Source organism: Ctenopharyngodon idella, chromosome 23 (assembly GCF_019924925.1).
Source record: "Ctenopharyngodon idella isolate HZGC_01 chromosome 23, HZGC01, whole genome shotgun sequence".
In the NCBI taxonomy this organism is placed as follows: domain Eukaryota; kingdom Metazoa; phylum Chordata; class Actinopteri; order Cypriniformes; family Xenocyprididae; genus Ctenopharyngodon; species Ctenopharyngodon idella.
The window spans coordinates 25,698,358-25,713,299 of record NC_067242.1 but is presented as its reverse complement, the minus strand read 5'-3'; the positions used below and the strand labels follow the sequence as shown (position 1 = coordinate 25,713,299).

Genomic DNA, 14,942 nt, shown 5'->3' with positions numbered 1-14,942 from the left:
GTAACCTGAGACGTTCCCTTTCGAAGGGAACTCTACTCTGCGTTTGAAACGCTATGGGGAACGATATACCCACGCTGCCATGCTTGAGGGGAGTGAATGCCAAATGTCTAGACAAACGTAAAAGCAATTTCGAAAGAAACGCCAGAGCAACTCACCCTCAGGTCACACAAAGGCTGTTAGTGACAGCATTCCCTACGGCCAACAGCCCAAGCTAAACCTCAAAGAGGCCTTCCGCAGAAAGCCTAGCAAGGCTGCTACAAGGCTTGTGGGACCAAATCTTCCGAAGAAAGAAGGTCCCTTTAAGGGAATATGGCCAGGGATCCAAAAGGAACCACACCCAGCCACTAGAAGGGAGACATAGTCACCCTCAAATGCCACCAGGGAGGCCGACCTGGTCTGACAAAAAACCTAATCTCTGGCCAGCAACCTGTCTGTATACAGAGTCTCAACAACGCATTCTTCAGAGAAGACAGCGTGTAAGAGCGACTGCAGAAAGGCAGTAAGCAACTCAAACCCGAGCGTAGAGACGGGCATCCCGGAGAGCAGAACTCAGCTGAGTGCTTCTTACCCTCTTATTGAGGGTAGTAAACTCTGCTCAATCCTAGGATCTACTCAGCGCCTGATTATTTGCACTGAGGAGGCTGTGCGCTAAAGAAACCCTGATAAAGGGGAGCACAAACCAGCCTGGGGGCTGGTCTTAAAACGGGAGGAATCATAGAAGCCTTCAACCAATGACCAGCTTAGGGAGCTAAGCACTATATAGGAAACCCAAACAGGGGAGTACAAAGCTCGACCTAACAGATAGATCATACTGTAGGCACACAATCATGGAGGCCAGGAAGGGGCCTTACACGTGACCATAGTTCTACACAGAGTAGAAAACCATACATGATATGCTGCTAAAGTTACAGCCCCAGAAATGGGAGTGGAAGATCCAAGGGAGGCCTATCAAGGCCACACACCTTGAACACCTATCTTGCTGAGAGCAAGCATCTACCACATGAGAGTAACAGCAGATAAAACTGTAAAGTGCCAACACGACAGTCTACCTAACACAATCCAACAAGCAGTGTACTCAGTAAAAGCACCTTTTACTCTTAGAAGCAAGAGGAGTACAACATACGCCATCATGATCTAAAGGAGGCCCAGAAAACGGGCCTACAACTTCAGACAGACACGTGGCGTCAGCTCGTGGCAGTGTTTCAAGCTCCAGGGTGGACAACAACCGAACTACAGAGAGGTTACCAAATCAACTCAACCTGGGCCAATGGCCATCCAGTAGTGTACTCAGTAAAACACCTTTTACTCTCAAAACCAGAGGAGTACACATTACATACACCTACTACTTGTAGATACGTGGCGTTAGCTAGTGGCCACTAAAGTTCTAGGAGCAAAATAGAACCAACTTACTTATAAGGTAGCTATTTAGCTCGACTAGAGCTAAAGAAACCGACACAAACCAACAAGCTACATACTCAGTAAAAAACCTTCTACTCTCTAAGCAAGAGGAGTAGAACATACGCCATTGCGTCCCAAGGAGACCTAAGGACAGGTCTAAGAATCCAAACAGACACGTGGCATCAGCTCGTGGAAGTGCTACCAAGCTCAAGGGAGCAAATGTAGAAAAACCGAACCATTGTAAGGTTTACTAAATAAACTCACCCTGAGAGGCCACAAAGAGGTTTCTAAAGGAGGCCCAGAAGGCCTACAACTTAAGACACGTGGCATCGGCTAGTGGCTATTATCTCCACACAAGCCATCAGGCCATACACTCAGTAATGCACCTTTTACTCTTAAACAAGAGGAGTACACAGTCCGCCACAATACTCTGAGAGAGGCCACAAAGAGGGCCTACTCCTATATTTAGCAGAGACAGGCGTGGCCAATGGCGGCGAAACAAATTCCAACACAGAACTGTGCCAACATGCTATTTGAAAGGAGACCTAAACGGGGCCTACAACTCCAACAACACGTGGCGTCAGCTAGTGGTATAAAGGGACCAAGCTCAAAGGAGACCAGCTCTAAACCCAACCAACAGTTGTGGGTAACTAGCTTAACACAACCTAAGCTAAGTCTACACATTCCAACAGGCAATTTACCAACTACAATTACAAAGGGCACAACAACATGCTACCAAGGTCTGAAGGAGGCCTAAAAGGCCTACTACCTCAAACAGACACGGCATAAACCTGTGGCAGTGCGAAATATTAAGTGAGCAAAACTCATGAACATCTACCAACAACGCTTGTAAAACACACGCTACCATACTAGAAGGAGGCTCAAACTGATAGAGCCTACAACTCCTACAGTATATGCAATATAGCTGTTGTGGCAGTGATCAAACCAAAGGTAGCTAACAGAACCAAAACTGAAAGTGAGGTTCCCTGCACTCAACATTTTATTTATTTATTTATTTATTTATTTATTTATTTATTTTTTTTTACACAAATAGTCACCATGCTCTCAAACAGAGGCTAAGACACAAGCCTACTAATTATGAGAACAGGTGTTAACCTGTGGCAGCACTAGGAGTAAAGCTCACATACATGTAGGGCAAAAACTAGAACCCAAAGCAAACATAATGCTTTGATATAACACATGCTATCTAGAAAGGATAAATGCTCTCACCAAACAGAAAAACATCTGTACTGAACCTTAGAGAACGGGAGCTAAATAAGCTTGCACCATAACCTCAAACCTGAATGTTAATTAAAGGGGCTCAGGGGAAAGACAAATTCATAGCATGAATGAGGTTCTAGAAAGTGGGGCCTAGCATACACAGCATAAACTTATCTACGCAAAGATAAGGGCCTACCACCTGAAACAACAGCATCAGGGAGGCTCACAACAGCCTACTATCTAGCTGTTGACTTCAGCCATTGCACCTACACTGACAAGGGGAAAAAGGGCATATGGCCTAACAACTCCCTCAGGAGGATAAGAGGATAAGAGGATCAGAGGAGAAGCTACGCTACAAAATGGTGGCTAAGAGGCGGCACAAATATCATTCTAGCCAACCTAACAAACTTCAGTTTGCCCAAAAACCCCTATACTTTTCCCGACTACATGCTCAGGAAAAACTATACAGGAAAACAAGGTCAACATATTTTGAAACACAAATATAGACCCAGCTTACCTTCCTGCAGCTCGAAGACCGAAGACTCCTTCTTTCCTTCACTTTTCACATAGAAGGATGGAATCTAGGGTACTTTGAAGCCTAAAAGAGCCTCTTTCACTATCAAGCCAGAAGGCAGGCCTGTAAAAATTTTCATCATGGGCCCAGCCATCAGCCTGACTGTTCAAGAAGCACCTGAGCACGTTAAATGAATCCATAGCTCAGGAGGTGGAGGAAGAAGGGGCGAGGGCAGGTGTAAAGTCGCCCTCGCAAAGAGAGGGAATCGATTACCGACGCTGCTGGCGTCTGCGATCGATCACCTTCCTTAAATCCTGCTTCTTCCTCCTCGAGTCACGCCGTCTCTGCGACTTACTCCTGGGAGGAGGAGGAGCACGAGTGGCCACACTGGACCTCTGGACCTGTCTCTGAGCCTCAGCTCGAGATGGACCAGGACCTCCTGGCTGTCTGAGCCCAGATTCGGATCTGAGCGGGATGCAGGTTCTAAACGCTGCCGAGCGCGCCCTCGCCTCCCTTAACTTTCCAACCACCGCCTCGACGGAGGTGCCAGAAAGTTCAGAGGGCGACACCGGGGCATCGAGGAGAAAGCCCTTCTCTTTCTCCCCGATGTCCGCCAGGTTCAACCACAGACGTCTCTCCGTGGCCACCATCGCCGCCATTGATCTTTCATCAATAGGGGGCATCGACACATACCCATGCTGGCTCAATCCCTCAACATCAGCGAAGTTCGCTCGCTGATGTCGATGAATACGAGCCGAATACGGGTTTTTCCATGCCTTCTCGATCTCAACATGAAGATCGGGAAGGAATGGAAGGCTCACGGGAGCTGCAGGGCCATGGCCGGAAAGGAACCGCTCGTCAATCCGTCCGCGTGCGGTTTCTTTCCTAACGCGCTCCCAAGGCAGCTGCAGCCTGCCAGAAGCGCACTCCATAACCTCCAGCAGCTCAGCATACGCAGGGCAGGGAGGCTTAGAAGAACCAGCAGGCTCACCTGCTTGTTCTTCAACCACCATCTCCTGCTCTCTGGGGCTATCAGCCAAAAGAGCACTCGCTGCTGGATCCGATGACGTCAAAGAAAGGACGTCATCATCATCCAGCAGCTCATCCCCGTCAGCCGCTGGGGGCTGAGAAAGATTAACGCCTCTCTCAAACTCCTCAGCGAGCTCCACCTGCGAGCCTCATGATTTCAGCCACCGCTCTGCCTCCGCGCGAGCGGGGCCAGAACCACCAGGCACAGATGCCGCCGCCCCTTCCCTCGAGAAGAGTGACAGGCGGGAATGGAGCGTCTTCATGGGAAAACGCTCACAGTTAACACAGACAGCACCCTCAAGCACTGTCCGTGCGTGCTTTTCGCCCAAACAGAAAACGCACAGGTTTTGTGTGTCCTCAGGTGTCAAAAACTTTGGACATGGGTCAGCACACTTCCTGAAACGTTTGTCAGACATGATAGAAAATATTCCTTACCAGATTCGATTGTAAAGCGATCAGACACAACAGTCCCGAAAGACGAAAAGATACTGATTGATTCTCTAGGCACTCCTTATATACTTCCGGGTCGCACTATGATGACGTCATAGGCTGTCGCCGGCCAATAGGATTGGAGAGATTTGATACTTGGCTTTCAGACATCTGTTTACGTGTGACGTTCCCCATAGCATTTCAAAAGCAGAGTAGAGTTCCCTTCGAAAGAGAACTCTCTCTCCCTCAACAAGAACAGAGTTGAACTAACCATGCAAGTTCATCACAACTTCTTCATTCGACGCAGAAGAAATTGACTGAAACTCATGGAATCATCACAATCCTTGTTCAGGAACTTCACAAACTGCCTCCACTGCAAACAGCCATGCAAGTATCATACATTTAATGAGGTGCTCTGAAAATAATAAGCTGATGGTTCTTTTCATGGTAAATAACTCTTTTCCATAGCCTCATTCCCTGTTTCCATTTTTTGGTTCATTCTTTCATTTCCCATTTTACCCATGTACTGTATGTGGGATTGTGTTTGGATTTGTTGTTCATGATTTAGTTAATAAACTTGTGCACAATACATAATTTGGTTCTGACTCCCTGCCTGCAGATAAATGTCACTTAAATGATTGATCTTGTTTCACGCTCTGAGCATTGTAAATGCTAAGAAAGAATTATTTATCTGTGGCCATGAAAAATACCAATAATGATCAATACTGACAAACTGATTAATTGATTGTAATGTTAATGTAGCTACATCAAGTTAATCCGTTTAACTGATCCAAATATTCGTAATTAATCATACCAAGTTACAAATAATTATTAACATTTCCCATTTGAGCTAATTTGAGCAACATTTATAGATGAAATTAACTAATTTATTAATTGACGATCTTTACAACGGAACTGAATCAACACTGAACAATGACACTAATTTCTTTTAGAGCTGCTGTACAGCCAAAATGAACTGTTTGCATCACTGAATAATTATTTTCCTGTTATCACTGTAAAGCTGCTTTAAAACAATCTGTATTGAATAAAGCACTAATAAAGGTGAATTGACATAAACATAATACATTAAACTTCTGAAGCATTTATTAATCTCAATGTAATATATTTTTTAAATCAAAACTTGTATCTTTTAATTGCAACTGAGCTAACATGAACTAACAATAAACAGCTGTAGTTTAACATGTAACATGTATTCCTCACTGTTAGTTAATATTATTTATGTTTACACATTATTTTGATGGTTCCTCAACAGACATTCTATTAGCTATAAGCAACTTTGCAACTACATGTCAACTAACTCTCATTAAAGTATTAGTAGACTGTAGTAAACTGTTAGGTTAGGGTTGGTTTAAGTAGAATAAGTTGACAGAAAAATAGTTGCAAAGCTACTTATAGTCAGTGGAATGTTGAGGAATCATCAAAATAAAGTGTTAGCAGATATTAAGCAGACAGTTTACTAAAACTCTAGTTAGTTGACATGTAGTTGCAAAATTATTTATAGTTAGTATAGATAAAGATGTTAGTATAGATGTGTCAAAAGAGGACCATGGAAATAAAGTGTTACCCTTACTTTAGCATTGTGTACAGAAATCAAATGTAATTAATCAATGTTAAGTGCTAGTACTGAAACTTATCTTAAAGGAATGGTGCACCTGTTTAAATGAAGCAGACTGTTTAAAAGCATTTCTCCTTTTGTATTCATTAAAAGCATTTATTCAAAGGGATCATATACAGATTATATATATACATATATACAGATTGGTCATATAAAAAAGTGCTATATAAATAAAGATGTCTTGATTTGACTTAAAAACAAAGCAAATGTGTCTGTGATGAATTGATGTCTTGCAGTCTCTCTGTTCTTGCTCAGACGTGGACAGGCTCTGATCTCTGGTGTGGCGGCTTGAGTTCCTGTCAGGTTGGGGTTGGACTTCAGGCTTCGGGTCAAGTCTCGAGCTCAAGTCCTCCACCAAGGACAGCAAGCATGTTATTTCCTATCCAATACAAAGATTATATGAACAAGTCAACTCATGAATGTTTCTAGAGCTAATTTACAACAGAACTGATTCTGTTTGCATCACTGATTCTGTTATTTTCCTGTTTGAAGCTGCTTTGAAACAATCTGTATTGTATAAAGCCTTATATAAATTAAACTTGACTGAACTATAACAAGAACATTACAATGAAAAACAAATTACAATCTCACTACAAATCATCTAGAATTGAAGACAAATGATAATAATCCTACTCTGTCTGTTACACTTCCTCACACCTGAAATCACTGATCGAGTGAATCTCCTGAGCTTCTTCAATCTAGATCATTTCTAATCCATTGATGTTGTAAGATCTGCTCTAATGTCGGCCGTTTAGTTGGATCCCGGGTTAGGCACTGGCTAATCAGTTCACTGCATTCTGTACAAATTTTAATAAGGAGAGAGCTGGTTAGTCATGACCATGTGACTTGGCATCTATGAAAACAGCACCTACAACATGATCAATATAATGTAAAATGTTCCTTATCTTTACTTTAAAAGTGAAGTATGTAGTGTCTGCGACACTAGTGGCTCCTACAGCGGAATTACAAAATAGAACATTTTCGAAAACCCTTGCAAACGTCCCTTTCGCGCATCACGTCTTCCACAACTTAAACATCACAAATGCAGCTCTTACTGGTTCTTGTGAAGGCATGTTTCAGGTCCAACATATTAGGAATACTTTTAGCTGTGTTGCATTTGTCTTTATGAAAATGTATCGGGTGCATGAAGATGCTGTATGATACTGAAGCATGCTTTGTAGCGCATAGCATCACAATACTCTGTTCATTGTGACGTGTTCATGATCCGTTTAATCTTTGATGTTATTAATGCAGCGAGTTTTGCCTTTCACTGCTGTAACTAAAGCTGAATTTATTTTCCCATGACTCCACCGGCTACAGTAGCCACGCCCCAAACTCTCGCTATACATTGAGCTATATTTAAAAAAAATCTTACATACTTCACCTTTAACAGTTTCTGTGCAGAGCCTTTGCTTTATGTGTGTGTTGATCAATGTTATCAATATTATTCACTCACCTTTGGATAAGTTGGTGTTCTGAAATGTAACTTTAGCTTGTTTGATTTCCATTCTATCCCAAAAAGGAGAACATGCGTTCACCATCTCGTACAACAACACTCCTAGAGCCCAGACGTTCGCTGCGACGGCGTGGAATCTCGGTTCTGCGAAGACTTCAGGTGGGCAGTAATCCAGTAATCCTGGAAGCAGACATTTGCACATTGTTAAAACATTTTTTCAAAGCGTCAAATAATCAGTAAGTCACTACATTCAGGTTTCCACACTCTCAAAATGCTCACCAAGGTATATGTTGCTCTCGTAGCCATCGCTACTAAACAGCTGACCGCAGCCAAAGTCTATCAGCTTGAGCTCCAACGTGTTTTTCTTCAACAGGAAGTTCTGCGCATGAACATCATTATGAAAAACGCCATGCTCAATGCAGTGTTGTACTGCCAGCACAGCCTGTCGCATGATGACCCGTGCTGTTGTTTCGTCCAGTTGAGGATGACGAATGATGAAGTCCAGCAAGCTCTCGCAGGGTTCAGGGTACTCCATGACCAGAGTGAATTTTCGAGGATGTTCAAACCAATTGTACAGTTGTATGATGTAGGGGCTTATGGGTTCTCGCCTCATCATTAGCAGCAGCGCCACTTCTGTAACGAGAGGTTCGGGATGCCCAGGCTAGAGAAAAGTAGCAGACAGAAGGTTAGCTGGGTAAAAATCTGAAGAAAACATATCATTTTTAAATGTACTTTTCGTTGATCTTTGTAGATGTGTTCAACAGAGCCTTTTCAGCTCAAAGTTATTTGGTGCTTCTAGACTTATTTTTCTGTTATATTCACACCTAATGCTTCCTACAGGTGTATTAACTACAGTAATCAGCACTTAAACAACTAAACGCACATTCAGGTTTTGGCCAACTTACAATATCAAGATAACGGTTGTTGGCAGTCTTGCGTATCCGCTTGATGGCAACCTGAAAAAAAGAAAAGAATTCAATAACAGTAGTATTCAAGCAGCTGACCTTGCACCAAGTATTAAACCATCTGTTAAATGTCTTCAATATGTTTTGATGCATGCAAGAGCAAAATGTTTTACAATTTGGTAAGATTTACCTTTTTGCCATCAAATTTGCGTGTCCCCTCGTACACCCTGCCAAATCCTCCGGATCCAATCATCTCTCCCACATTAAAGAGAGACTCAAAGGACTCTGAAAACAAACAGAAAAATATGAGTTTGCTAGAAAATTGTTTTGTTTTAAAAATATCAGTGCTAGTTGTGTCGAGAAAATAATATTAATATTCTCTAAAAACAAGCCTTAAGATATTTTTAGTGGAAAACAAGACAACAATACTGTTTAAAATAATGTTGAAGAAATAATGACTGGCGATTCACCATTATTTGTCTTGACTCCGGAGTGATCAGGTGACGGCTCAGGATCAGGTGACGGCTCCAGTTCTGGTGGAGGGACAAAAGGCTCCACGACATCCACAGCACTACTGTGGCAACAGCAGCTGAAAGGACTCTTCATGGCCTTCCACAGCATCTTCAAGAAAGATCGAAATCTTTTCCTCTTCCTCCATTCTGTAGGTTTTTCTGAAATGAAGAAAAATGATAGAAAACACAACTATTAGAACTATCAACTATTAGAACTATCATTTGGTGAACTCTGGCACATGTGGCTCAGTTCTGGTAATGGCAAAGATCACATGGGCCTTATCTTAAAATAGATTTAATATATATTTATATTTAAAACTTTTAATAAATACATAGCAATGTCTTATTAATGACATAACCGACTCTGTAATACTCGCCAGGACATTTTGACAATTTTGTGTTTATTCGACAATTCACGTGAAATAATTCGCAAAACAGAATTGTTTTCGGGATCGTATGCTGTCTGAGAAGCGGGTGTTTCGGGTGTGTGTCAGACAGTGCAAGTACAATTGACCTGTACACTTTACACGGTCCAGCCTCATTTAAATCTCACCTGTTGAGCTCTTGTTCACAGGAGAAGACTCCATGGCACCCTGGGCAGTTCGGCCATTTGAAGTCTCTGTTGGCTCAACAGGAACTTGACCTGGCAGCGGAGGGCTCATCCACTCTTCCAGGCTGTCAGACCTGGACAAACAGCGGTTGCCACAACTGCCCTGTTCGTTTGGGCTCTCCGATCCATCACCACTCCACCTCCAACAGACGCTGTATGAGCCTCTGCTGCTCAGGCTTAATGACTCTCTACAGAACCGCCTCTTTACATTGTCCTCAGAGAGGGACAAAGATGATGTGGACATGATGCCTGGTGAAGCAAATGGGATATTTAAAACATCAAAAACTGTTTTTTTAATAATATCAATAATCAATTTATTAACTGAGCCATAACTCCTTTAATAAAAGCTTATTCTGACCTCTGCGAGACCATGTAGCAGGTCTTTTAAATGGATTGGATGGACGTCCATCATCTGGGCTCTGCTGGCTGCTGCTCTGCCACTTCCTCCTCCAGTGATCCTGACCTGTGGACACAAAAACAGACTCAGAGGGAAGAGGTGTTAAATATCCAGGTAGCTCCTGGCTCAGCGTCCGGGTCTGGTCTGGCAGCGGATCCTGATGGCGGTCATCAGAACTGGGTCTCCAAACCTCCTGACCGGCCGTCTGAGAGGAAGCAGCTCTCCTGGATCTGGAGGCTGGAATATTTCAGACATCACATAGTAATGTTTTAATAATAATCAATAATCAATGTCAGTGGTCAATTACAAACTGGTACTATAGTTACTCAAATTGAAAAGTTTATTTCATATGCAAGGAATCAAATAGATGTGATCACCTAGCTGGGAAAATTGGGGGATCAAATGGGTTCCCTCGCACAAGTTTCTTCACATTAATTTAGTCAATCATTGTACAACATCATACCATAAACAAATGAAAAACTAAAGCACTCACCTCCTCTTTCACCCCTGTGAGCCTTCGACATCCTCCTCCAAACTGCAATAAAAAAAAAATACAAAATACAATATAAAAAAGAATAAAATACAACTATCCTCAGGAAAAAAAATAATTAATAAATAAAAAGAAAAAAAAAGAAAAAAAGAACAATAAAATAAAACTGTCCTCAGAAATAATATGAACTCTTTAAAAAATAAAACTATGTAGATGATATATCCTCCGATGTCCTTCTAGAATAAAACTCTCAGAAATCCTCCAAACAGCTTCAAAATCCGCACAGGAAAAGCTTCGTAAAAGTCTCTGAATTCGCCTCGTCTCTCAACCAACAAATAGCGATCGGTTCGAGTGTGTATATATTCAGTCAGAATTCATAACTCGCGTCGCTATAGCAACTAAAATTTGAATCACTCATACGCGCACGCACACTTCAAGTCACGTGTGTGAGCAGAGCGCGTGAGCGCACATCGAATCTGAACACATTTATTGAAGTTACTAACTTAATTTTGACGTTTTCTTAATACATATTACATTTATTCTTTCTGAACAATTATTCTTCCTATTATTATTATTATTATAATCCGTAGAATTAAAACCCATCGTGTCCAAAATCTTTATTAGGCCAATTCATAATTGAGCAAAAGCGTCATTGCTTCTGTCTAAAGTGCATGAGGCCAGAAATGTTGAAGCGGGTGGGCCTTCATGAAACAGGGTGAGGAAATCATACAGGCCTAATCATATCGAGTATGAAAACTTTATGCCAAATTATCAGACAAAAAAAAAATACGCAGCGCAGTATTAAGTTCAAAGTTACAAAACAGCAAATAACCTACTTTCATGAACTTATGAATTTATATATGGTCAGACCAGATAAGCTACGCACAGACTATTTAAGACAGTACTGGCTATGACTCGATGACAAATGCTAGACTAAGACACTCTCTCCGCTCCTCAAACACTAGTTTTTATAGAGAGAGTTTCTCGAGTAAAGAAAACGCTGTACTTATTCAAACAAACAGTTCTTTATTTACCCTAATATTGTAAACAAGCAGAGATCTCCCTCCAAAGCGTGCAGCACTTCATTCACGATAGAGGCATGTGGAGTTATGAGGTTTGACTGACAGTTTGAAGAGCCAATAGAGTTACGAGGTTTAGTCACAAGTTCTTTTTAATACTTTTCATTGGTTAAATATTTTACAACCTAGAGACGTAAGGGGTGACCAATAGCAATGATTTATGGAGAAAAAATAAAAATGACGAAATTTGTAGATACGAGGTTTCTGCATGTTAGCGACTATATGAATTAATGTTTACAATCTTTTAACTATAACTATACACTATAAATGTTTCTACTTTCTACACGGAGATGATCTCATCATAATAATGTCTTGTTATGGGAATTGCGCGGTTTCATTGCTTGGTTTCTTGCAGCAGTACATATCCAAATATATATCCAAATTAGGCGTTTAAACATTGGTCTGAGTGCAGTAATTCCTAATGAATATCCAATATGTTACGTCCCCTTTTTATCTAGGGGTGGCAGGAGAGTAACAAATAGTATTGAAAATAAAAAAATAAAAATAAAAAAAGTATCCCCACGGATAAACAGGACCGAAAAATGAGAGAGAGAGTTGGTTCTGTCTGCACTCCCAGCACTCACACAAACACAGATGAACTCTTTCAGGTTTTATTCAACGTAAAATCTCTTACAACAATTAAGAATAAGGCAAAACAATAGAGAACTCAAATAAGTAGTGATAAATAATGAGACGCTTCTAACTTCAGGAGGGGGTTAAAGCCAAAATAAACAAAAAGGAGTAAGCTACCTGGGAGTAATGGAGTCTAAATAACCTATCAAACAAAACATCAAATAAACAACAAATCTCTTACCTGACTACCTTACTAACCAAAAACAGGGAAAAACAGGGGTTAGTAAAAACAAAAGGCACCAACCTCCCTACTGCATCTGCAAACAATGATAATGGGGCAATTACAGATACAACAGATTTCCTTAGAGAAGCTTTCACTACAGCAAATACAACAGGTTTTCTTAAAGAAGCTTTCACCACAGCAGATACAACAGGTTTTCTTAAAGAAGCTTTCACTACAGCAGATACAACAAAAGGTCTGGGAAAGCAGACAGGCCAAGCTCCCTCTGTGTAAATGCAAGTTCCTCTCCACCACTCTAACGAGGAACAGGTGTCATCAATTAGGCTCCTGCAAGAGGAACAGGGAGAAACAGAGGAAAACAGGGAAACACTACACTTCCCAGTAGGCTGTTGGGCATCAGGGAGACACAGTCACATACACATATTCACAAAATTGACAACAATAAATGATATACGTCCTGGGACATAACAAATATCTTTAATCTCTGACTTTCTTGCAGCCCTGACTGTGCTGTCGCTTTTAAACAGCATTTGAAGAAATTGACATACTCGCGGCCAAATCGCTGACAGGAGCGGCTTGAGTGCATCAGTACTTGGGCAAGAGCGTTGTAGTAGCGTCATCTTGCTTTTAAACACATGAGATTTGAGTAAAATAAGATGTCAACTTCATGAATGGTAGTTTTAATGGTTGTACAGTGCGACAATTTCCCTCACATTTGCAAAACAGTAGTAACATTTTACAATAAGGTGTTTCTAACATTAGTTAGCCTAACTAGTTAACAAACAATATTATTGATTTGACTGCACTGACACTGTAGGATGAGAACCGAACTGAGCCGGACGACGACATCACTGCTTTATAGATGAAATGAACTAATTTAATAATTGATGATCTGAATCACCACTGAACTGACTTCAGCTGAACAATGACACTAATTTCTTTTAGAGCTGCTGTACAGCCGAAATTAACTACAGTATTTGCATCATTGAATTATTATTTTCTCAATTTCATCAATGTACAGCTCTATTGAATAAATCGCTAAATACAGTATCTCACAGAAGTGAGTAAACCCCTCACATTTTTGTTAATATTTTGTTACATCTTTTCATGTGACAACACTGAAGAAATGACACTTTGCTACAATGTGAAGTAGTGAGTGTACAGCTGGTATAACAGTGTACATTTGCTGTCCCCTCAAAATAACACACAGCCATTAATGTCTAAACTGCTGGCCACAAAAGTGAGTACACCCCTAAGTAAAAATGTCCAAATTGGGCCCAATTAGCCATTTTCTCTACCCAGTGTCATGTGACTCGTTAGTGTTACAAGGTCTCAGGTGTGAATGGGGAGCAGGTGTGTTAAATTTGGTGTTATCACTCTCACTCTTTCATACTGGTCACTGGAAGTTCAACATGGCACCTCATGGCAAAGAACTCTCTGAGGATCTGAAAAAAAGAATTGTTGCTCTACATAAAGATGGCGTAGGCTATGAAAAGATTGCCAGGACCCTGAAACTGAGCTGCAGCACGGTGGCCAAGACCATACAGCGGTTTAACAGGACAGGTTCCACTCAGAACAGGCCTCGCCATGGTTGACCAAAGAAGTTGAGTGCACGTTGTAGTGTCTGGACCAATCAGGCACACAATTATTCATTATATTTAATGAATTACCCATAAACTCACTCTATCAAAGTTCTGTGAACCCATCCCCCTAAAACTGCAACTAGCATCCCAAACGTAGCTAACACACAGGCAGAACTAGGTGTCCTGTTACAGATACATGGTACTTTTACGATCAGAAAGAATTTTGCAGAGACTAGTGACTCTGACTTCATTCTTTCTGAGAAGGACAAATAAACTCTCTTAATCCTATGTATTCTCTATATAACCACTTGGGAAATGTATAAACATGAATCCAATTTTCCCATCTCATGACTTTCCTTATATAGGCTTTATTCTATGTATTAATTCTCTCCTTTGAACTATTTTGGTATTAATGTTCCAGAGTTGCAAATGTACAGTTAACTGAAATTACATTGGTAGCATGTTTGGTATCTACGGACTCCAACTTTCGTTTCCTATTTGGTAATTTATGTTACATGTTACTAACTCTGTGACACATTAATATTATAAGAATCTAGAAGGTTCTTCTCTCATTCATCCAATCCAGTTTCTTATGCTAATATCCTGCCAAAGTCACAAAGACTCGTAAAGTTCCCTCCGAGGGGGCAACTCCTTATTGGCTCGGACACCTTAAGAGGGTGTGACATCTTCACCCCTTGTATTCACTGATCACAAGATCAAGCTCTCTTCTCTTTTACTGACAAATGCTGATGTTAAGATGATGCTGTGAGAAGCTAGAAGCTTCTAAGGAACCCCCAAGCTTGTGCCAGGCTTCGGCCTAGACCTTCCAATCACCAAAGATCCTCTGAATCCAACTGGTTCTCTTTCAT

The 14,942-nt window shown here is 41.2% G+C and overlaps 1 protein-coding gene across 36 annotated transcripts in view; it reads right to left on the bottom strand.

Annotated features, from left to right (window-relative positions):
* LOC127506149 (aurora kinase A-like) overlaps window positions 1-14,942 on the bottom strand; it is a 123,080-nt gene that overhangs the window by 100,491 nt on the left and 7,647 nt on the right. For 25 of the 36 annotated variants that reach the window (XM_051882326.1, XM_051882343.1, XM_051882319.1 and 22 more), the window contains exons 2-3: window positions 10,601-10,642; window positions 10,069-10,344 (exon numbers count right to left, since the gene is read on the bottom strand). In XM_051882326.1, the coding sequence (XP_051738286.1) occupies window positions 10,069-10,344; window positions 10,601-10,631 (307 nt within the window). In that variant the 5' untranslated portion in view covers window positions 10,632-10,642. Of the gene's footprint in view, window positions 1-3,136; window positions 4,588-6,301; window positions 6,607-6,884; window positions 7,025-7,683; window positions 7,864-7,962; window positions 8,345-8,588; window positions 8,640-8,778; window positions 8,874-9,058; window positions 9,260-9,653; window positions 9,851-10,068; window positions 10,345-10,600; window positions 11,174-11,631; window positions 11,689-14,942 lie in introns of those variants that run through there. The other 11 variants (XM_051882333.1, XM_051882334.1, XM_051882342.1 and 8 more) reach the window with 11 other exon arrangements.